General features: G+C 48.4%; 2 protein-coding genes and 1 long non-coding RNA gene across 7 annotated transcripts in view; 1 reads left to right on the top strand and 2 right to left on the bottom strand.

Moving 5' to 3' along the window:
- Positions 1-5011: 5011 nt before the first annotated feature.
- On the bottom strand, positions 5012-9203 carry LOC123588778. The gene is made up of 2 exons (XR_006708004.1): positions 8709-9203; positions 5012-5944 (listed from the first exon to the last, which is right to left on the bottom strand). It is a non-coding gene; the product is annotated as an uncharacterized LOC123588778 (long non-coding RNA).
- A 1466-nt stretch (positions 9204-10669) lies between these two features.
- LUC7L (LUC7 like) overlaps positions 10670-22681 on the bottom strand; it is a 46703-nt gene continuing 34691 nt past the window's right edge. For 3 of the 5 annotated variants that reach the window (XM_045459991.1, XM_045459994.1, XM_045459992.1), the window contains 5 exons: positions 19286-19462; positions 16250-16338; positions 12678-12707; positions 12040-12207; positions 10670-11020 (listed from right to left, as the gene is read on the bottom strand). In XM_045459991.1, coding sequence (XP_045315947.1) covers positions 10879-11020; positions 12040-12207; positions 12678-12707; positions 16250-16338; positions 19286-19462 — 606 coding nt within the window. In that variant the 3' untranslated portion in view covers positions 10670-10878. Of the gene's footprint in view, positions 11021-12003; positions 12208-12677; positions 12708-16249; positions 16339-19285; positions 19463-22681 lie in introns of all 5 variants that reach the window. The other 2 variants (XM_045459993.1, XM_045459995.1) reach the window with 2 other exon arrangements.
- Positions 14501-15678, top strand: LOC123588774 (dnaJ homolog subfamily A member 1-like). Its single transcript, XM_045459996.1, has one exon. The coding sequence runs from the start codon at positions 14563-14565 to the stop codon at positions 15514-15516; it is 954 nt and encodes a 317-aa protein (XP_045315952.1). The 5' UTR covers positions 14501-14562; the 3' UTR covers positions 15517-15678.

Raw genomic sequence — 22681 nt, 5'->3', positions numbered from 1 at the left:
GAAGGTTTAGGTCGCCCCCACCCTCAGCGGGCGAGGCCCGGACTCCTTCCAGGTGCAGGCGAGCGGGCCCGGACCAGAACCGCGGCCCGTCCCGGCCTCTGGGAACGTGAGGGAGCGGCGCCCCCTGCCGGCAGAACCTGCGCAGATCCCGACCCGTGTGCTGCTGGAGGGGCCTGGGGGCCTGGGGGTCCCGGGGCCTCGGGGGCCCCGGCAGGAAAGCCTCTCCTCCAGACTCTGGACCTGGTGGGAGGAGGCGGGTCCTGCCCCAGCACCGGTGAACTGCCCATTTGTGTCCGTCCCTATTTTCCTGCTGTGGTATCCGTCATCAGATTAGCCCACAGAAGCCTTCCTCTGGAGATCTGTAGACGATTTTTAGTTCATCTTATGCACTGAAATTACTTGCCCATTTTTTCCGTCTTTATCTGGGGGGGTGGAGGGGAGAGCGGGATACTTCTTCCAGACACACTCAGCTCCTCCTTCAGGGCTGGGGGCCTCGTCAGGGCTCCAACACGGACTGCTCTGAGCAGGCATTTCCAACCTGGGAACAGAGGCCACAGTTTCACTTCAGCTAACTACAAATACTGGACAAATGGTTTCAATGGGTTTTTTTGTTTTTGTTTTAAAGCTCTATACCCAGGGGCGCCTGGGTGTCTCAGTTGGTTGAGCCACCGACTTCAGCTCAGGTCATGATCTCACAGTTCCTGAGTTCCAGCCCCGCGTCGGGCTCTGTGCTGATCGCTCGGAGCCTGGAGCCTGCTTCAGATTGTGTCTCCCCCTCTCTCTGCCCCTCCCATGCTCATGCTCTGCCTCTGTCTCTTAATAACAAATAAACATTAAAAAAATAAAAAATAATAAAAAATAAAGCTCTATATCCAATGTGGGGTTTCAACTTACAACCCTGAGATCAAGTGTCATATGCTCTATTGACTGAACCAGTCAGACATCCAGATTAAATAGTCCTAAAAGCATCAAAGAGCAAAGAAGAGGATAAGGAACCTTCTGGCCAGAAACCAAGTAAAGGCGAGGACTCAGAGAGGGAGAGGTTATCACAACACCTAAACTACTTGGGTCCTGAGGTATTTGCCAAAACTAGCAACATTGGGCTAGAATTTTCTTCTTCATAGGTAAAAAAGGGGGCAGTATAAGGTGATGTGCTCCATAGGTGACTCTTCCCCATAAAGCTCGGGCCCCAAAAGGCTACACCTACTGGAGAATTCTCTCCTTTCCCCAAGAAGGGGGCCTAAAAAAAAATACCTTGGTGGTAAGCAGAAAAGGGAACATCTTTTCCTGATAAATCGAAATCTGATGTTGACACTCATGGCTCTGCAGCCCAAGTTTGTATCACCTGAATGGTCCCCCAAAATCTCAGGCTATGGATCTCATTTAAAACGATCCTGGACTCCCTCATAGGCACCTGGCAGTAGGAAGTAAGTCCTTCCTAGATAAAGGCACTTTACTATAGGCCACAAAGGGCAGGGCACCTGGGTGGCTCGGTTGGTTAAGCATCTAACTTGGGCTCCAGTCATGTTCTCACGGTTCGTGGGTTCAAGCCCCGGATTGGGCTCTGTGCTAATAGCTCGGAGCCTGGAGCCTACTTCAGATTTCTGTGTCTCCCTCTATCCCAGCCCCTCCTTGGCTCACACTCTCTCTCTCTCAAAAGTAAACATTAAAAAACATTTTAAAAACCCCAAAATCCCGGGGTGCCTGGGTGGCGCAGTTGGTTGAGAGTCTGACTCTTGATTTTGGCTCAGGTCATGATCCCACGGTTGTGGAATGGGGAGCCCTGCATCAGCCTCCATGCTGAGTGTGGAGCCTGCTTGGGATTCTCTCTCTCCCCTCCCCCCACCCCCCCCCCGGTCCATGTTCTCTCTCTCTAAAATAAAATTTTATTATTTTGAAAAGTTTATTTTTGAGAGAGAGAGAGAGTGCATGAGAGAGGGGGGGAGGGGCAGAGAGATTGGGACACAGAGCACCTGAATGGGGCTCTACTCTGACAGTAGAGAGCCTGATGCGGGGGCTCAAACTCATGAACCACAAGATCATGACATGAGCCAAAGTTGGCCACTTAACCAACTGAGCCACCCAGGAGCCCCTAAAATATACTTTTTTTTAATGTAAACATTAAATAAATAAATATTCAATGGCTAAGTTTAACAGATAAAACATAGTCACAGAGAGAAATAGTGAACTTAAAAATAGATCTGAATTAAATTCTCCGGATCCTGCCTCACCCTATCCTGACTCTACTAAAGGATGCACTACAGGCAGAAGGACAGTGAGCCTGGGGAGAAGCCTGAGATGTAAGAAGGAATGAATAACAAACAACGTGCTAACACAAACACTGATTGTATACAAAATCACATATGAGATTAGAAAGGAAAAAAAAAAAAAACCCTACAGACATAAAACACCAGATATTAATAACTAAGTCAGAATTAAGTCATGACTCAATGGCAGTGAAGTGCTCTTAAGTCCCTATGTCATCTGGGAGGGAAACATGTTTTTATTAACTTTAGATTTTGCTAGTTGTATTACTTTCCTATTGCTGGCTAACAAACTTAGTGACTTAAAACAACACAAATTTGGGGCGCCTGGGTCACTCAGTCGGTTAAGTGTCCAACTTTTTTTTTTTTTTTTTAAGTCTTTTTATTTATTTTGAGATACAGAGAGAGTGCATATGGGGAAGGGGCAGAGAGAGGAGAGAGAATCCCAAGCAGGCCCCGCACTGACAGTGCAGAGCCCGATGTGGGGCTCAAACCCACAAACCATGAGATCATGACCTGAGCCAAAGTTGGACGCCTAACCGACTGAGCCACCCAGGTACCCCAAGTGTCCAACTCTTGATTTCAGCTCAGGCCATGATGTCACAGTTCCCGAGTTCGAGCTCTACACCCAGCTCCGTGTTGACAGGAGCCTGCTTGGGATTCTGCCTCTGCCCCTTTCTCCTCCTCCCCTGCCTGTGCTCTCTTCCTCTCAAAAATAAACATTAAAACAACAACACAAATCCATTCTCGTATTACAGTTTGGGAGGGCAGAAGTCCAAACTCAGTCTCACTATGCTGAAATCAGTATGTCACATGGATTGTGCTCCTCCTTCAGGAAGCTCTGGGGGGAAATCCATTTCCTTGCTTTTCCAGCTCCTAGAATTGCATTCCTTGGTCCTGGGCCTCTTCCGCCAGCCGTAAAGCTGGTAGTATCTTGCTTTCTTCTGTAGTCACATATCCCCTTGCCTGCCTCTAATAAGGACCCATGTGATCACAGTAGGCCTCTCTGGATAACCCAAAATAATTTCTCCATCTCAAAAATTAAAAAAAAATTTTTTTCCATGTTTACTTCTGAGAGAGAAAGAGAGAGAAAATGAGATGGGGCAGGGGCAGAGAGAGAGGGACACAGAATCCAAAGCAGGCTCCAGGCTCCCAGTTGTCAGAAGAGCCCAACATACGGCTCGAACCCATGAACCGTGAGATCATGACCTGAGCCAAAGTCAGACGTTTAGCCGATTGAGCCACCCAGGTGCCCCTCCCCATCTCAAAACTCTTAATCACACCTTTCAAAGCCTTTTGCCATATAAAGCCACATTCACAGGTTCCAGGGATTAGGACCTGGATATCTTTGGTGGCTATTATTCAGCTAGCATACCACAATACATTAAGCACGTACGTTGTCAATTCTGCAGCAACCATGAAATAGAAATGGAATGTATGAAAAAAAAAAAAAAAAAAAAAGAAATGGAATGTCTGACTTCCAAAGTAACGGAGAGAAAAAAGTAGGAAGTTAAAATACTCTAAAAACAGGGGCCCCTGGATGGCTCAGTTAAGGTCCAGTTCTTGGTTTCAGCTCAGGTCACGATCTCAGTTTATGGAATCAAGTCCCATGTTGGGCTTTTTGCTGACGGCACAGAACCTGCTTGGGATTTTCTCTCTCCCTCTTTCTCTGCCCCTCTCTCGCTCACACACACACACACACACACTCTAAAAATAAATTTTAAAAATAAAAAAATAAAACACTGAAGCGCATGGGTGACTCAACTGGTTAAGCGTCTGACTTCAGCTCAGGCCACAATCTCACAGTCCTTGAGTTCTAGCCCCGTGTCGGGGTCTGCGGTGGGGCCTGCTTCGGATTCTGTGTCTCTGCCCCTCCCCTGCTTTTGTTCTCTCTCTTTCAAAAATAAGTAAACATTTGTTTAAAAATTAATAAAACAATTAAAAAATATTCTAAAACAATCCCCTCAAAAAGGGGCAAACATGGAAATAGAATGGGCATGACAAGGGGAAAGCTCAAAATAAGATGGTGTCAGCAAGACCCAATATGTTAACTATATTGACCGTAAGTGACTTCATTGATCCCGGTAAAGGATAAAGACTGGACAGATGGACAAAGACAAAAAGCACAGACTCAAAAAGTGTCAGTAAGAAAAGTACCTCAGGATCCCCACCTCCTGGTGTTCATACCCTTCTGTAGTCTCTCCACCTCCTTTTGAATGTGGGTTTTGCTGTTTTTAATATAAACAATAAATAAAACAAAGTTAACCTTTAAACCACTTTAGGGCATACAATTCGGTGGCATTTAGCACATTCATACTATGCAACCAACACCACTATCTAGTTACAAACCTTTTCATCGCCCCAGAAGCCCTGTGCCCCAGGTCACTCCCATTCCTCCCCCAGAACCTCTGAAGATCATTTGTCTACTGTCTGTACGGAACTGACGCTAGATAGTTCATATATGTGATCTTTTGTCTCTGGCTTCGTTTTCACTTAACATAATGTTCCCAAGGCTCATCCATGCTATAGTATGCATCAGAATTTCAGTCATTTTTATGGCTGAATAATATTTCATTGCACGAAGAGACCACATTTTGTTCATATATAATGCTGCAAAAAACACTGGAGTGCAGAGAGCTCTTCAAATCAGTGTTTTCACTTCCTCTGGATAAACACACACTAGTGGAATGATTGGATCATATGGTATTTCTTTTTAATTTTTGGAGGAACCTCCATACTGTTTTCCATATTTTGTCTTCCTTCTGTCTATCCATCCAGCTGCTGATGGATATTTGGTTGTTTTCACCCTCTGGCTATTGTGAAAAATGCAGCTCTAAACGTGTGTGCACAAGTATCGGAGTTCTTGCTTTCAGTTCTCTTGGGTATGTATCTAGGAATGTAGTTGTTGGGTTACAGAATTCCAACGCGTTGAGGAACTCATTGCCGGACTCTTCTCCACAGCAGCTGACCTATTCTCTGTTCCACCAGCAGTATTTAGGGTTCCAGTTCCTCCACATCTTCACTAGCAATTATATTTTCTTTCTTCCTTTTCCCTTTTTTTTCTTTTTTGAACTGTGGCAATGCTAGTGGATGCTACGGCTTGCTTTTAACCCACAAAATTCTGAAAGGGGACTGGATGTCGCTTCCATGATTAATAACGCCTCTCTTGCTTGGAGACGGTCTCCCTTGCTGGCTTGAAGCAGCAAGCTGCCATGCTGTGGCTGCCCCATGGAGTGGACCTCTTGTTGACACCCAGAAGGTAGCTAAATGCTGCCAGCAACCATGTGAGTGTGGACCCTTCTCCAGAACAGCCCCAGAGGAGACCCCTCGATTGCAGCCTGTGAGGGAGAACTTGGTTGGGCTGTGCCTTGACTCCTGGTCTTCAGAAGCCAATGAAATAACGAATGTGTCAAAGACTGCCACATGTCGGGAGGCTGTGACCTCTGGGAAGACAGAGGGGCCACGAAGGAAAGACGGGGGTTTCCCAGGAGCTGAGACACCGTTCCATTTCCTGACCCAGGTGGACATGCAGAGCTTGCTTCTTATTCTCTAAACTCTTCCGTGCCCTCTTCTGTAGGGAGAGAGGCTGGGCCCAGCCAGTAGCTGACTCGCCTGGAGTCCCAGGCACGCTGGACCTTCAGAGAGCTCCAAAGAAGGTTCCGGCAGCCTCAGGAAAAGGCCTAGCAATATGTAATACTGCACTGTGTATTATTACATAATTACATACACAGTATTCCACATACAGTAAGCATACTGTATTATATATTACATAATATACAGTATTATAGTTATATTTATATATAATTGCATCATATATTTACATGCATCTATTACAAATATATATACTTCACCGTATTATAGGTTATGTAATTACATATACAATATTATGTATAATGCTATCCTGTATTGTTCCATAATTACATGCATAGTATTACATATATAATACTGCACTGTATTATGTTACCTAATTATATATATACACAGTATTCCATATATAGTAATTACATATGGCATTTTATACAGAACACTTCATTGTATTACATATCATTACATTACATATACAGTAATATATAATACTGCACTGTATTATACTACATAATTACATACAGTATTATGCAAATAACACACTATATTATTACCTAATTATATATGCCAAATCATATATACAGTAACATGGCACCATATTACATATTATTAGTTACATATACAGCATTATATATACAATACTGCACCTTATTACATAGTTACATTATTACACATACAATAACACCATAGCGTATATTTGAAAGCTGCTCAGAGTACAGTTTAGCGGTCCTCACCACCAGAAAACACTTTGTGAAGACAGATGTTAAGCAGACTTCCCGTGGTGACCATTTTGCAACATATATGTGTGTTGTTGAAATTAACAGAACACCATTTATCAATTATATCTCCATAAAAACAAAAAGGTGTCTGGGTCCAGTGGTGGGGGCAGTCTTCTTACGAGCTCTCACCACTGCTCCTCCCCTGGCAGTGACCCCTGCACAACTGCCTTGGGAGGGTAGCCCCAGCCCACAGGCTCAGCTGTATTAGCCCCAGGGAGGGATAAGAGTGAAGGGCAGGAACAAAGGGCCAGAAAGCGCTAGAGAGCTTCAGGTGCTCAGGAAATCCGGTGACCCCCAGGGTCTCCCCTCAGCCTTCCTTGTGGATCTGTGTTATGCAGGGAGCACTGGCACTCCTGTGAGGACGGTCAGTCCTCCTGCATGGGCTGGGTCAGGGACCATGGCCACCCACCAGACCTTGTGCCCATCCATTAAGTAGCCCTCAGCTTTGTCAGCAGTGATCTAACATGCAGGGCGACGTGGCACCACATAGCCTCATGCGCCAGAGGATGCCCAGGGCATGTGCGGAAAGCAGGGGAGGGCTTGTCTGGGGTGCTGGCATACGGACTGTGCAGTGGACAGAGGATTTAATTGTGTCATCAACTGAGGACATGACTCCTCAACCCCCCTTTCCTAAGGTCCAAGTATTACCTTTGGCGTGTGCCCTGATGCCAAGAGCTGGGGGCCCCTCTTTGAGTCAGCATCTCACTTCACATCCCAGGGAGGTCATTCAGGGTTTGAAGCTGGTGCCACTCCTGGCCCCCAACACCCTGCTGCCCCCATTCCAGCTCTCAAGGGTTATTACGTTTATGGTACGGTGCGGACCATCTTGCAAAACACTATGCTCAGTAAAAGCAGCTGGTCACAGGTCACTTACCGTGCTTCCCCTTACAGGAAACGTTCACAATAGGTAAATCGACAGACACAGCAGGTAGAGGAGCAATGGTCTAGGGCTGGGTCAGAGAGAGTGACTGCCTACTGGTAACCAGGTTTCCTTTTGGGGTGATGAAAATGTTCCGCAACTACATAGTGCTAGATAGCATAACATTGGGAATAGATTATAAACCACTTTCAAGCGGTCAAAATGTTGAATTTTATGTTAAAAAAAAAAAAAAAAAAAAAAAAAATCGACCTACAAAATAATGAAAATACATTCTTTCTGGGGCCCCTCCCCAGAAAATCGAAGCGGGGAGGCAGGGTAGCAACCTGTTTTAAGGTACCTGTTAAAGTCTAAGAACCACTCAACTGTCCCAATCTTACCAGAGTGTAACCATATGCGGATCCCAGCCCTCACTGTGGCCACCATCCCATTTCTAGGTTAAGGGTCCCTTCCAAGGCACTCTGGTGCACAGCTCCTCTCCCCTTTACTCCAATCACAGATGGGTACCACCTTGCCCAGGGAGCTCTCCCAGCCCCCAGGCCCAGCCAAGAGCACCTCATTACCCTAAGGGAGGATCTCCACATATCCACAGAATGCAGTGAGAGCCCAGGACCTGCCAGTGAACCCTAGGGTGGGTGCTCCCCAAGGCTGGGCCCTGCTGTGGATCCTATGGGCTCCCATGCAGGGAACAAGGCCAACAGATTCTCTCCAACCTTCCCCTCATCAGATGGCAGCCCTCGACCTGGCTAGAGACCCCCATTTTGAGTTTGGAAGGTAGCCCCAAACCTCTACGCAGTAAGAAGGTGCCACAACCCACACTAGGTACTGGTCACTCTGTCCTCCGCCCATCGACAGGTCTGTGTGTGTAGTGGGGAAACCCTCCAGGAACAGCAACTGGGAGGGGCTGAGGGCACCACACAGCCCTGGGGTGGTCCCAAGGAACATGGATTCCACTATGACCTTGGGGTCCTGGAGGCCCTGCACCTGCTGGCCCGGCCCACCCAAATCTCCTCAGGGACTGCAACTACCCCCTGACCTGCATCCCTGCTTCTCCATAAACATTTCCCACATTTTTGTATTCTTAGCAAGGACTCAAGGTGGGATGGTGAACTCTGGTCCCAGCCACTTCATGATTTATGGGTGACTTTCTCCAGGCACCCTCCACATCCCCCCGACCAGGAGCTCACCTCTGTTGAAACCCACCTGGGATGAGCTGTGGAGCTCTGGGAGTGTCGTGCGTGGCCTCCATCAATATCACCTCCTCCTCTCCACCCACCTGGAACACAGGACGGTGTGTCCGCTGCACTCCTGCACACGGGAGCTTGGTGAACCCTTGAAAGCCACGAGGCTCAGGGGCCTGGGGTGCACCAGAGGCAGTGGGCACCTCCAGTAACGAGGTTGGAGAGTCAAGCATAAGAGCTCCAGACTCCTTGCTCCGCTACAGACTGGTGAGCGCCCACACGTGAAGGAAGCAGCTGCAGCCTTGACCTCAGCCTCATGCTCGTGGCTGAGATCTCACTAAGTCCAGGGATGCCCTTTCAAAACCACCCCTCCATGGATGGTGACACACTCAATACCACTCAAATGCACACTTCGAAATGGTTGAAATGGGGCACCTGGGTGGCTTAGTCGGTTAAGCATCTGACTTCGGCTCAGGTCATCATCTGGTGGTTCCTGAGTTCGAACTCTGCATCAGGCTCTGTGCTGACAGCTTGGAGGCTGAAGCCTGCTTCGGATTCTGTGTCTCCCTCTCTCTGCCCTCACCCCTCTCGTACTCTCTCTCAAAAGTAAATAAACAAACCAACAAAAAAGGTTGAAATGGTCAACTGCGTGTATTTTACTACAGTTCTACAGTTTTGTTTTTCTTTTGTTTTCTAAAGCCTAACCCTCCAGGAGATGGGGGGTGTAGGCAGGAGGTCCTTCTGACACTCTGCCTCCTAGCAGCACACCCTCACGCTGTCTGAGCTAGGGTGTCCTCTGCCTGCTTCAGACCATTCTCTGCATTCCCCACACGGGACTGCAGAGCCGAGTCAGGCACCCAGGACCCCAGCCCTCATTCCCTCCGCCCCTCCCCTCCTAGGACCACCCTTAACCCATTCGTGGCTTTGCACCAATCTGCCTCTACTTCCCAAACCCAAGACGCACCTCCACCACCCAGCCGGCTTGGTGTCTACACCACCCACCAAGCCGACGTTTACCCCTTGCTCTCTGGCAGCCTCCCACTGGATGTTCCAGCAAGGCCCCTTCTTCCTGGCTCAGCCTGGGCCCCAGACACGGGCAGGACACGGATACCCTACTGACACTGCCCTTCCTCCCTGTGGAGACAGGGGGCCAGGGAAAACCTACGCTGCAGGAGTACCCGGCTATCCACACATCTTCCTAGAAGGGGACAGACTGCGATCCCAGAGTCCACAGCACGGCTACCAGTCACTTCACGGTGCTGGTGGCACAAGAGCCAGACCCAGGGACCACGTGCCCACTGGGCCAACCTCTGCACCAAGGGGGTGGGGATGACAGTTTTCACAACTTGGCCATCAGAAGCTCCCTCCTAGAATAAACCAACCCAAAGGGCTGATGGGCTGATTTTGGTCTCTGAGTTCGTGTGACAGAACAGCTGAGAGCACGAGAACACCACTAGCCTCTCCTGAGTGTGAGTCGAACTACAACCTGATCCCAAATCAGTACTCCTGCCTCTGAGGACCCTGTGGCTGCCATGTGGATGCTGTCCAAAGGCCTTTCTTTGTCCTTAAGTAACTCCTGAAGGGGGAACTGCAGTGTGGTTCACTGGAGCCAGGCAGGCTGAGGCTATGCTAACAGCACACTAGACCGGCAGTCCTTCCAGAGAAGTGGATGCAGGATGGGGCACCTCCCTCCTCCCCCGCAGAGCCTGCTGTGGTCTGCACTGAGGGGCGGGGCCGGGCAGCTCAGACCCTCAGAAAGGACACATCCAGCCCAGCAGGCAGACAACTCTGCACACCTCGCTCCGCTTGGTCAGGGCGGCAAGGCATGTCAGATGCCAACACTCAAAGGGATGTCTAACAGTAGGTCACCGTTTCTGAGGGTGAATAAAGCTCACGGAGAACATCCAGCGTGTCATCAACCATGGAAGGCCATGGTGAAGTCTCTAGAGCACAGGAGGGACAGCAGAGACCCCACCGCAGCAGTAAGGAGGCCGTCTGTCAGATTTATTTATTCCTACTCAACATAACCCCAGAACACAGGAGCAACTCTGTACATCTCTAGAAACTCACAGCTAGCTCCAAAGCAATAGAAATTGTAAACTACAAAAGATGAGGTGTATTCAGCAAATATAAAGGGGTACTTTCGGCTGTGTCAAACGTTTAACAGACTATTTACAGGCCCAGACGTAGGCTTAGATCTCGCCAGCCTCCTTCTCCTCCGATCTCCGCGAAGCTGTCTTCCCGTTGGAGCTCTCCAGCCTCCAGTCAGCGGCCCCTCGCTCACTGCGCCCGTGCTCCCAAGACTCCTCCCTTGACGCCCGCTCTCTGGAGAACCTGGGAAAAGAGAACCAGAGGCTCAGAGGAGGCTGGCATCCCCCTTCAGGCTGGCTCCTGGGGCGCTGACAACTCGGATCCTCAACACCAGGTTAGGGAAGGCCAAGACCCAGCACACCTGGGGAGGCCCACAGAAGGCCAGAGGGCAGCCGTCTAGTGCCCACGCCACAAAGGAGTGTTAGGCAGCCATGAAAAAGTAACATGTGCAGAGGTTTCTCCCAATAGGGTAAGCTTTCGCTAGAGTGTAAATGGAGCAAAAACCAAGAGTGCATATGAGAAATATGACCCGTTATGTAACCGTGATGGAAAAAAGGCTACAATCAAGCACACACAGTGCTTATCTTGAAGTGTGAGTGTGAATGGTTTTTAATTTGTTTTTCCTTGGGGTGCCTTGGTGGCTCAGTTGGTTAAGCGTCTGACTTCTCTCAGGTCACTATCCTGTGGTTCTCGAGTTCAAACCCCACGTCGGGCTCCGTACTCACAGGGAAGAGCCTGCTTGGGACTCTCTCTCTCCCTCTTGCCCCTTCTGTACTTGTGCATGTACACGTACATGCTCTCTCTCTCTCTCTCTCTCTCTCAAATAAGCTTAAAAACAACAACAACCCTTAATTTGTTTTTCCTTAAACGAACAACAACAAAAACAAAATGAAACAGAGACAAGAGGCACCTGGTCAGGACACCAATCTCAGGGGCTCTGTGTATCTGTGTATGGAGGTGACACTGAGTGTGCAGCGGGTCACAAGAGGGAGCCATACCCATGTCACCACCCCCACAGCCTCTCAACTGTCCTGGCTGCCCTCTGCTTAGAGCTCCCTGTTCCCTGGGCCCCATTCACAATTCTCGAGGCTCCAACACTCAGTCCCACAGATGCCCAGCCAGGCTCCTGAGGCAACAGCCTCAGACCCATCCCTACCGGGTATGGCCAACGGGCCCCGATGACAGACCCCCAGCAGACCCTGGGAACACAAAGAGAAGGGGCTCACTCCGGTTGCAGCTACTGAAGGAGTCAGAGTAGTTACTTGTATTTCGCACTCCGGTCCCTGGAAGCCCGGCGGTGGCCCCGGCTGTGGCTCCGGGAACGGCTGCGGTGGCGCCGGTGTCTGTCTCGGGACCGGGACCGCGATGACTTCCGTCTCTCCCTGGAGGTAGATCTTGACCTCCTCCGACGCCGGTCCCGGGAGCGCGACCTGCAGCAGACACCCAGACGGCTCTGAAGGCCGTGATGGCCCCATCCCAACAGCCCTTCTCTCTCAGCAGGTCTGACCTGATGCTTCCCTGGCATCTCCCCCTCCCTCCTACAAAAATACAACTGGGGTTCACAAGAGTCCCCCCAGTCAATCTCCGGTCAAAGAGAATTATGGCCTGATGCTCCCACTGATGCTTCCTGAAAACATCTTGCCAGGAAACTGCAAGTTTCCTGCACTCACTGCCCCATAGGCCTCAGCAATCCCACCTGACTTCTCTCATTGACAGTGGGTCCCTCTGCTGCACTAAGCCCCAACCAACCTGACAAAGACAGACAGGGTTTGAGTGTGTCCTCAACCAGCCCTGCCCACCAGGTAACAACTGCGAAGCTATAATAGCTAACTATTAAGGAAAAAATGCACATGGAAAAGGACATTTGACTGAGAACACATTAATGGATCTGCAAACCTACCTCCTGCGATCTCTGGTTCTTGAACCAGACCTGAAAGAAAAAAAAAAAGATGAACAATTTCCCCCAAACTGCCCCGCCCCGCACATACGTATGAGGAGAGGTGCCCCTAGTCTACAAGGTGAAGGAGAGTCAGCTTCTCAGAGACTTGTTATTTTCTAGTTCTCAGGCCTATAGCTCCAAGTGCCCCCGACTCTTGATTTCAGTTCCGGTCACAATTCCAGAGTTGTGTGAGAATAAGCCCCGCGTCAGGCTCCGCACTGAGCGTGAAGTCTGCTTCAGATTCCTTCTCTCGCGTTCTCTCTTCCTCTGCCCCTCTCAACAACAGGACCAAAGAAACTGAAATCAGGATCTTGAAAACACCTCTGTGCCTCTACGTTCATCACATCGTTATTTACAAGGGCCAAGACATGGAGACCGACATATGGACGGATAAACAAGTAAATACACAACGCAACACTACTCAGCCACAAAAAAGGAGGAAATGCTGCCATCTGTGACAACATGGACGGACCGTCAAGGCATGATGCTAGGTAAAATAAGTCAGACAGAGACAAATACTGTACGATCTCAGTTATCTGTGGAACCTAAAAAAACCCCAAACCTCACAGATACAGAGATCAGACTGGTGGCTGCCAGAGGCAGGGGGTGGGATGTGCAAAAAGTGTGAAGGTGGGGGAGGAAAAAAGGGTAGTTAACCTTGCCACATCACTGTAAGGGCACTGTGTATCTGTCAGGAGCACCCCTGCTGGGGGAAGATCTCAGAGGTGAGGCAAGGGTCCCACGTGCTTCCGCACACACAGACACACCCCACCGGAGTAGTGGTCAGTTTCAGGTAAAAAGAGACTTACATGTTTTGCTTAATACATTTTTATACTCAGTGAGTCTCTTTACAATCACAACCTGTTAGATGATCAAAGTAATGAAAAGAAACAGAGAAAACTAGAAACGTGATCTGTCCTTTCTGAATTACATACTAAGAAATTCCTCCAGGAATTCCAGCATCCAGGCCTTTCAAGGAACAGCGAGCTGTGCCCCACGAGAGCGTGGTCCGGCCTCTGGCCTCTTCCCTGAACTCTGACCAGATGTCTCTTAAGCATCTCAAAGTGAATACGGTCAAAGCCAAGTCCCATTTCCCGCAGCGCCTTCTCACCCCATACACCGGTCCCAGTCTTCTGCATTTTCCTAAGTGGCCACGCCAGGCCAGAAAGCAGTGAGGCCGACTGCAATCCCCCTCTGCTTGCCTCGCCGCCTCGTACCAGCAAACCTCATCAGCTCTCCCCCCACAACACACCCACCCCCTTCCCACTCGCACCCGTCAACCAGCAGCTCCTTCGCCTGGTTCTCCTAGGTAGCTCTTCACAGTTCTCACTGCTTCTGCCCCAGTCCACTGGCCCCACAACCCTCAGTCAACACTGGAGTCTACTCAGCCCTAAGGCCCTTTGGTGGATTCCCCCTAGGGCAGTACGGCTGTGTGACAGAACACGCTCCAGCTCCATAAAGTCTCTGCTCCTGGCGGAACTTGCCAGAACGCTCGCTGAAAAGCGGAGGAGCGGCGGCTGCCCGAGCTGCGCCCAGCAACGCGCTCCTTCCTGCTCCCCCACACCGGCCTCGGCCCCCTCACCGGCTGTAGAAAATGGTGAAAGAAACTACTTACTATGATGTTTTGGGGGTCAAACCCAATGCCACCCAGGAAGAATTAAAAAAGGCTTACAGGAAATTGGCTTTGAAGTACCACCCTGACAAGAATCCAAATGAAGGAGAGAAGTTTAAACAGATTTCTCAAGCTTATGAAGTGCTCTCTGATGCAAAGTAAAGGGAATTATATGACAAAGGAGGAGAACAGGCAATTAAAGAAGGTGGAGCAGTTGGTGGTTTTGGCTCCCCCATGGACATCTTTGATATGTCTTTTGGAGGAGGAGGAAGGATGCAGAGAGAGAGGAGAGGTAAAAATGTTGTGCATCAGCTCTCTGTAACCTTAGAAGATTTATATAATGGTGCAACAAGAAAACTAGCTCTGCAAAAGAATGTGATTTGCGACAAATGTGAAGGCCGAGGTGGTAAGAAAGGAGCGGTAGAATGTTGTCCCAATTGCCGAGGTACTGGAATGCAAATAAGAATTCATCAGATAGGACCTGGAATGGTTCAGCAAATTCAATCTGTGTGCACGGAGTGCCAGGGCCATGGGGAACGAATCAGTCCTAAAGATAGATGTAAAAGCTGCAACGGAAGGAAGGTAGTTCGAGAAAAGAAGATTCTAGAAGTTCATATTGACAAAGGCATGAAAGATGGCCAGAAGGTAACATTCCATGGTGAAGGAGACCAAGAACCTGGACTGGAACCAGGACACATTATCACTGTTTTAGATCAGAAGGACCATGCTGTTTTTACTAGGCGAGGAGAGGATCTTTCCATGTGCATGGACATACAGCTGGCGGAAGCACCGTGCGGCTTTCAAAAACCAGTATGTACTCTAGACAACAGAACCATTGTCATTACCTCTCATCCAGGTCAGACTGTCAAGCATGGAGATATCAAGTGTGTGCTGAATGAAGGCATGCCAATTTATCGTAGACCATACGAAAAGGGTCGCCTAATCATCGAATTTAAGGTAAACTTCCCTGAGAATGGCTTTCTCTCTCCTGATAAACTGTCTTGGCTGGAAAAGCTCCTACCTGAGAGGAAGGAAGTAGAAGAGACTGATGAAACGGACCAGGTAGAGCTGGTGGACTTTGAGCCAAATCAGGGAAGAAGGCGCCATTACAATGGAGAAGCGTATGAGGATGATGAACATCACCCTAGGGGAGGTGTTCAGTGTCAGACCTCTTCATGGGGCCACTGAAGAACACTGCTGGCATTTTATATGCAGTAGTGAACGAATGAAGAACTATAATCATAGCTCACTACTTGCTATTATTGTTTTTGTTTTAACATTCAACTATAGTAGTGTTTTAAAAGTTAAATGAAGAATAAAAAAAATAAAAGCTCAAAAAAAAAAAAAAAAAAAAAGTCTCTGCTCCTGCCGACTGGTCCGCCCTGACCTCGTGGGGGCGCGGCAGGTGCCTCTCCCATTGCCACCGCTCAGCCCTCCCTCACACCTTTCCAGGTACAAATGAGGTTGTCACAACTGCTCCTGCAGCTCAGGTGGCCGTGTACGCACCGCAAGGCTCCTACCACGCCAGCCCAAACCCTGCTCTCCGAAACGTGCCGCACATTGCTTATTTTTCTTTCTTTTTTTTTTTTTTTAAATTTTTTTTTCTCAACGTTTATTTATTTTTGGGACAGAGAGAGACAGAGCATGAACGGGGGAGGGGCAGAGAGAGAGGGAGACACAGAATCGGAAACAGGCCCCAGGCTCCGAGCCATCAGCCCAGAGCCCGACGCGGGGCTCGAACTCACGGACCGCGAGATCGTGACCTGGCTGAAGTCGGACGCTCAACCGACTGCGCCACCCAGGCGCCCCTGCTTATTTTTCTTTTAAGGGCCACTGAGATCCGTAGCTGAGCTCAAGCGCTATGAGCCAGACTGAAGGAAGGAGCAGGGTCTCCCTGGGCGTGGATCCGCCGTGGACTCACCTCCTGCTCAGCCGCTCCTCCCGCTCCCTCTCCTCTCTCCTCCTCAGTCGATCCTGATTCCTCTTCTCCTGCTTTTCAGCCACAGTTTTCTAAATAAACAAGAAATTGGAAAATGAGAGAAGAGCAAGTTACACCAACTAGAGTGTGAACGCTGTTTAACAAAGCACTTTTACGTAATCTCAATATTGATAATTGAGAAATCCAATAGCAACTCTTAAGAAACAGGAACACAATCACCATTAAAGCTTCTTAATGGGAAATACCTGAAAATAACGCTTTTTTCATTATATCTTACAAATTCAGTGACGTGTATATTCTAACAGATGCTACAGTTCTAAGTCACAGAAATCTATCTTTTGCCTCACACCAATCCAGAAAGTTATTTTTTTACCCAAAGGAGACTCCACAAACTTTATGGTAAAAAAGAACACGTCTCTAACCAAACATATCCTGCTCCTTGTCCCGGGGGTGCTGCGTGCTACACTGGCTTTAGACCCAGCCTCATGGCGACAGTAGGCCAGGGGAGGTAGACCCTGAACCCTCAATACTTGGCCCATCAGGCTGGATTGTAAACACGGAGCAAAGACAATGCACAGACAGGAGGAGGCCTTGAGAAACGTTACTACCCGAACACAATTGACACAGCTTAGCTCAAAGCCCTGGGATCAGTCTGCATACTCCCACCCAAGGTCAACTCAAAGCCTTTTGGTGCCCCCACCTCTCTGCTGAGTGGAACGAAGCCCTGTGTAGAGTGGAGTAGGGAGACAAAGGGTCATCAGTGTCTTCGTGCTCATGATGGCACAAAGGATGGTCCCACCTTGCTGCAGACTACAGCCAGACACTGCATGAGAGGCGTAGCAAGGACTGAGAGAGAGGGGCCAGCTGTCCTCAAAGCACTCCCAAGGCACGAGAACCTTCCTGTCTGGTTGCTTCTGGCCCTCCATCCCTGGTTTCACTTGTCCTACACTTGAGCAGGCACACAACGATGGACAGGTTACGGTTAGGGTTAAGGATGGGAGTTTCAGCCCCTTAACTTCCTAAAAGGGATGTGACCGAGCATAGGCCTATGGTCTGGCATTAACTCCTTTCCACATCTCCCTACTTCCTAGACACTATACTTCCACCCCTAACAAAGATGGTCTTGCCTCGCTCTTACCCTCAGTGTGTGGCACACCTCTGGGACCACTGTAAGGGAAGCCATCTCTGATTAGGGCCCAGAACTCTACCCCTCCCTACTGTTAGGAGGTGCACTTCCAAATACATTTTCTGTTGTTAGTTTAACAGCTATTATCAAAATACATTTATGTTGCTTTGGTCAACGACATGCCACTTGTAACTTCAATGATAAAACATGCTTTCTAGATCAAGTTAATACTTAAGTTCTTAAAGTTTTTAGGGGGAAAATTTTCAATATACTCTCATCTCTGTTGGAGAAATATGTGTTAAGAAATATGTTTTATAGCTTTCAGCTATAAAAAAAAAAAAAAAAAAAAATACCAGGACAGGGGCACCTGGGTGGCTCAGTCAGTTAAGCGTCCAACTGTTGATTCTAGCTCAGGTCATGATGTCATGGTTTGGGAGATCGAGCCTCATGTGGGGCTCTCTCTGTGTTGAGCCTGCCTGGGATTCTTTCTTTCTCTCTCTCTCTCTCTCTCCTGCTCCCTTCCTCACGCTCTCTCTCAATATAAATAAATAAACTTAAAAAAAAAATACCAGGACAAAATTATGGGATGACAGAAAATGGAAACGTAATTTAAAGGAGAAGTGTAAAGGTGCCATTTCCAACTGCTAAGTAGTACATTTTTAGCGGGCATGGTAGTAGACACCAAACTGCTATTTATGTTCTATTGGCGGGGCGCCTGGGTGGCTCCGTCAGTTAGGCGTCCGACTTCGGCTCAGGTCACGATCTCACAGTCGAGGGTTCAAGCCCTCTGTCCGGCTCTGTGCTGACAGCTCAGAGTCTGGAGCGTGCTTCAGATTCTGTGTCTCCCTCTCTCTCTGCCCCTCTCCCGCTCACACTCTGTCTCTCAAAAATAGACAAACATTAAAAAAAGTTTTATATTCTATTGGCGACACAAATATTTTTACACCTTTCGTATCCATCAACTTGTAAGGACAAAATTCCAACTTAATAATATGTGACGGAGTGTATCACTTTTCAAAATTCTATTGGGAGCACAGAGCTGAATGTTTCAAGAGCAGAGGCTGCCACCCCAGCCCCACCCCTGCTGGTTGCGTTCACACCGCACCTGCTGGCAACCCCTCTTCAGGGGCAGAGCTCTGTCCCCCCTGCTCCTTCTGGGGACACACAAGGCTCTCTACCCCGATGGTCACAGGGTCCCAGTCAGGGGCCATATGTCTGTCCCTCTATACTGAATTTCACGTGCGTGGAGGGAAGGCCTGCATAGGAGGCCTAGTACCCCATCCCAACGGTCTCCATACGCAGCAAGGAGGACTCCACCAGTCTGAAAAACCATTCAAAGTATCTAAAACACGCTCATCCTTCCTTCTGAATGTTCTGCACCCATGATATGTTTTAGAGCCTAACCTAGGAAAATGAGGAGTCTTGGGGAAGAGACAAAGGTGGACAGTGGTGCAGCAGCACCATCCAAAAAAGCCCCACCACATCCGCATCCTCCAGAGAAGGCTCAAAGGCAAGGGCCGGGAAATCTGATCTTCTGTCTAGCCTAACCACTCTCCACACATCCACCTCTGCCCAAGGAAAAAAACGAGACTACTGGCTCTTCCGATCTCCAACCAGAAGTTACTTCAGAGGTGGGCAAGAGCAGTCTGTACCTGGGGACGAGACTCTTTGTTTCCTGTAAACAAGTGCAGACTAAATAAATATCCAAGGACCCTCTGGATTCTAAGACCTTAGATCTCTCGTGTGAACAAAGTGATGAAATCAGAATACTTAGCTATAAAACTCAAGGCACGTTCTTGAGAGAGGATAAAAACACAAGGTTTTCTAGAAGTCAAGAAACATGAGGACAGTCAAGAGACTTGTTTCTCCAGAAACACAACACATTAACGTACCCTCAATTGATCAAGCTTCTCTCGAATCTGAATGAACCCCAAGTGTAACTTGCCCCCGAAGTGGTCTGCGAGGCGACGGTCATTGTCGTGGAGACCAAGGTAGGCTGAACAGACCTCACAGACGCGCAGCTTCTGCTGTTGAAAACTGGAAGCGGGCATGGAATTTCTGTATTCTTCCTGGACAACAGGAACAGATCAAGGACAGTGAGGTACCCAGCACCACAACCAAATATTCAACCCCAAAATGGATACATTTCAAGGGACTATAGGGATGACTTTTATTTATTTATTTTTTTAATTTTTTTTTTTCAACGTTTATTTATTTTTGGGACAGAGAGAGACAGAGCATGAACGGGGGAGGGGCAGAGTGAGAGGGAGACACAGAATCGGAAACAGGCTCCAGGCTCTGAGCCATCAGCCCAGAGCCCGACGCGGGGCTCGAACTCACGGACTGCGAGATCGTGACCTGGCTGAAGTCGGACGCTTAACCGACTGCGCCACCCAGGCGCCCCGGGATGACTTTTAAATAAATAAAAACTACACCACTTACAAGCCTCAGATATTTGTAACCAACTCAATTTTCATCGTTTATTTACAAAATGAACTAACCAATTCAATTTTCATCGTTTATTTACAAAATGAACTAACAGTCATGATTCCAAAACAGTAAGAACATTTAAATCTCTGACAAGCAAGGTGCTGGTCTCAGAGGCCAGCAGAAAAGGGGTCTCAGCTACGCACAGAGGAGAGTCTAGGAGGGCCAGAGAAGCAAGAAGGGAGAACCTTCAAAAGGGGCCTTTGAAAAAACAAAGCACAAAACCCAAACCAAATAAACCAGCAAAACATACAAGAGCCACTCATAGAGACTGTCCCAACATCCAGAACACTGTATACCAGTGCAACCCCAAAAACTAAAATGTGGAAGGACAAATACATTAGACCCTCTCTTCAAAGAAGGAAGTATATAATAGAACAGAGCAAACTACACCACCTAGTGCAGCCACTCCAGTCCGAATCCTATTATAAGGAGTAACTCACTCAGCTTCAAGGTGGAATGCATGAAATATAAAAGAAAAAAAAAAAAAAGGAAAGAGGGACATGGCTCCTGCCGCTTGTGCCAAAGCTAAAACACTCTTTCCAAACCCAGGTTTAAGAAATGCATTCCAACAGTCACTGACCCTTACTTATGGGATCTTCCATTAATTCACACGTTCAAAATTCCCTGGCAAATGGAGATTAACGTAAGTTACCATGTCATTCATTCAACTGGTGGGCACTCTCATACGCTGCGGGGAGGAGACTAGGTTGGTGCAACTAACAGGTGGTGCAACTGAATAATCTGAGAGCAAGACAGTGCATGCCATTACCAGAAATTCTTCCGGGCGTACGTCCTAGAACACGCTCATACACGTGCCAGCAAACAAGTGCAAGGGCACTTGCTGTGGAGCTGTCTGTAAGATGAGAAACCGCCAACGGACAGTAACACGTCTGTGAAGCGGAAGCCTACAGCAATAACCTGAAGGAAGTTGTATGTAGCAACAAGGAGAGACCTTACAAATAGTGCTAAGTGAGGAATGCATGTGAGAGATGTGTATAGAATGGCAGCATTTAGGGGCGCCTGGGCGGCTCGGTTGGGCAGCCGACTTCGGCTCAGGTCATGTTCTCAAGGTCCGTGAGGCCATGAGTTAAAGCCCCACGTCAGGCTCTGTGCTGACAGCTCAGGGCCTGGAGCCTGCTTTGAGTTCTGTGTCTCCCTCTCTCTCTGTACCACCCCCATTCGCGCCCTTGTTCTCAAAAATAAGCAAACATTAAAAATATTAAAAAAAAAAAAAAGGCAGCATTTATTTGGGACTTTTTATTTTTATTTTATTTTTTTTTAACGTTTATTTATTTTTGAGACAGAGAGAGACAGAGCACGAACAGGGGAGGGGCAGAGAGAGAGGGAGACAGAGAAGCTGAAACAGGCTCCAGGCTCTGAGCTGTCAGCACAGAGCCTGACGCGGGGCTCGAACTCACGGACTGTGAGATCATGACCTGAGCCGAAGTCAGACGCTTAACCGACTGAGCCACCCAAGCGCCCCTATTTGGGACTTTTTAAACGCACAAAGCACACAACGCAGACACACACACACACACACACACACACACACACACACACACACACACACACAGAGTTTACAGGCGGTACACATGTGTAATACCAGACAAAGACAAAACTGAATGCACAGTAACGTCTGCCTCTGAGGAGGGAGAGAATGGGACTAGAGGGGGAAGGATTGGGAACCTGAATTTCCATTATGATGTGCTATAACTTTTTTTTTTTTTATGTTTTTATTTATTTTTGAAGGAGAGAGACAGAGAATAAGTGGGGGAGGAACAGAGAGAGAAGGAGACACAAAATCCGAAGCAGGCTCCAGGCTCTGAGCTGTCAGCACAGAGCCCGACGCGGGGCTCGAACTCACAAGCTGTGAGATCATGACCCAAGTTGAAGTTGGACGCTAAACTGACTGAGCCACACAGGTGCCCCATTGCTAAACAAAACCAAAAACCTTACTCAAAAACGTAAATATGGTGGGCACACGAGTATCTGTGATATTCTGTCCCTTTCTAGTTTCAAAACTTTGAATACCACCGCCTCATATCTTTCAAAATAAACTCTATGCCTAGTTAAAAAAAAAAAAAAAAGCCAATCTCAAAAGGTTATGTACTGTATGACCCCATCTACATAAGATTCTTGAAATAACCAGAATATACAGATAGAGGACAGATTGGTGGTTGCCAGGGGTCAGAGAAGTGGGTGTGGCTACAGAAGGATCGTGGGAGGGATCTCAGTGGTGATGGACTTTTGACTATCAACATCCTTTGTGATACTGTACTACAGTTTTTCAACATGTTACCACTGGGGGAAACTGGCTAAAGGGTACATGGGATCTCTCTGCATAGTTTCTTGAGACTACCCAACACACCCACCCTTGTCCACTACTAAAAGCAGAAAGGAACCCACAGGTGCCTTATTACCTTAGGTCAGCACCGCCCAGACCTGCCCAACACCACCCTGTCTTTCCCAGTGGTTTTAAGAAAGTGGTGCTGCCTCCTGGGGGCACCCGCAGTGATGCGGATGGAGGACAAACAGCCAGGGCAAGGATGCTAGGAGTCCTGGGCACGAAGAGCCACGCATGCTACATTCTGCTCCTGTGTGGGCTGTCTGCAGACATGCACACGATGAACCCCACATCTACAATTTTTTATGCCTACATACAAATCTCTGAGCCATCCTAAGGATTTCTGGTGTTTGCTCGGCTCTTAGAAGCTGAAAGAGCTGGGCCACAGGACGTACCAACAGGCGACAGAGCTTCCCACTGGACAGAGCTGTCAGGACTCTCCTACATGTACACA

Source organism: Leopardus geoffroyi, chromosome E3 (genome assembly GCF_018350155.1).
Source record: "Leopardus geoffroyi isolate Oge1 chromosome E3, O.geoffroyi_Oge1_pat1.0, whole genome shotgun sequence".
In the NCBI taxonomy this organism is placed as follows: domain Eukaryota; kingdom Metazoa; phylum Chordata; class Mammalia; order Carnivora; family Felidae; genus Leopardus; species Leopardus geoffroyi.
The sequence above is the reverse complement of the archived record's forward strand: the minus strand, read 5'-3'. Positions and strand labels throughout refer to the sequence as shown.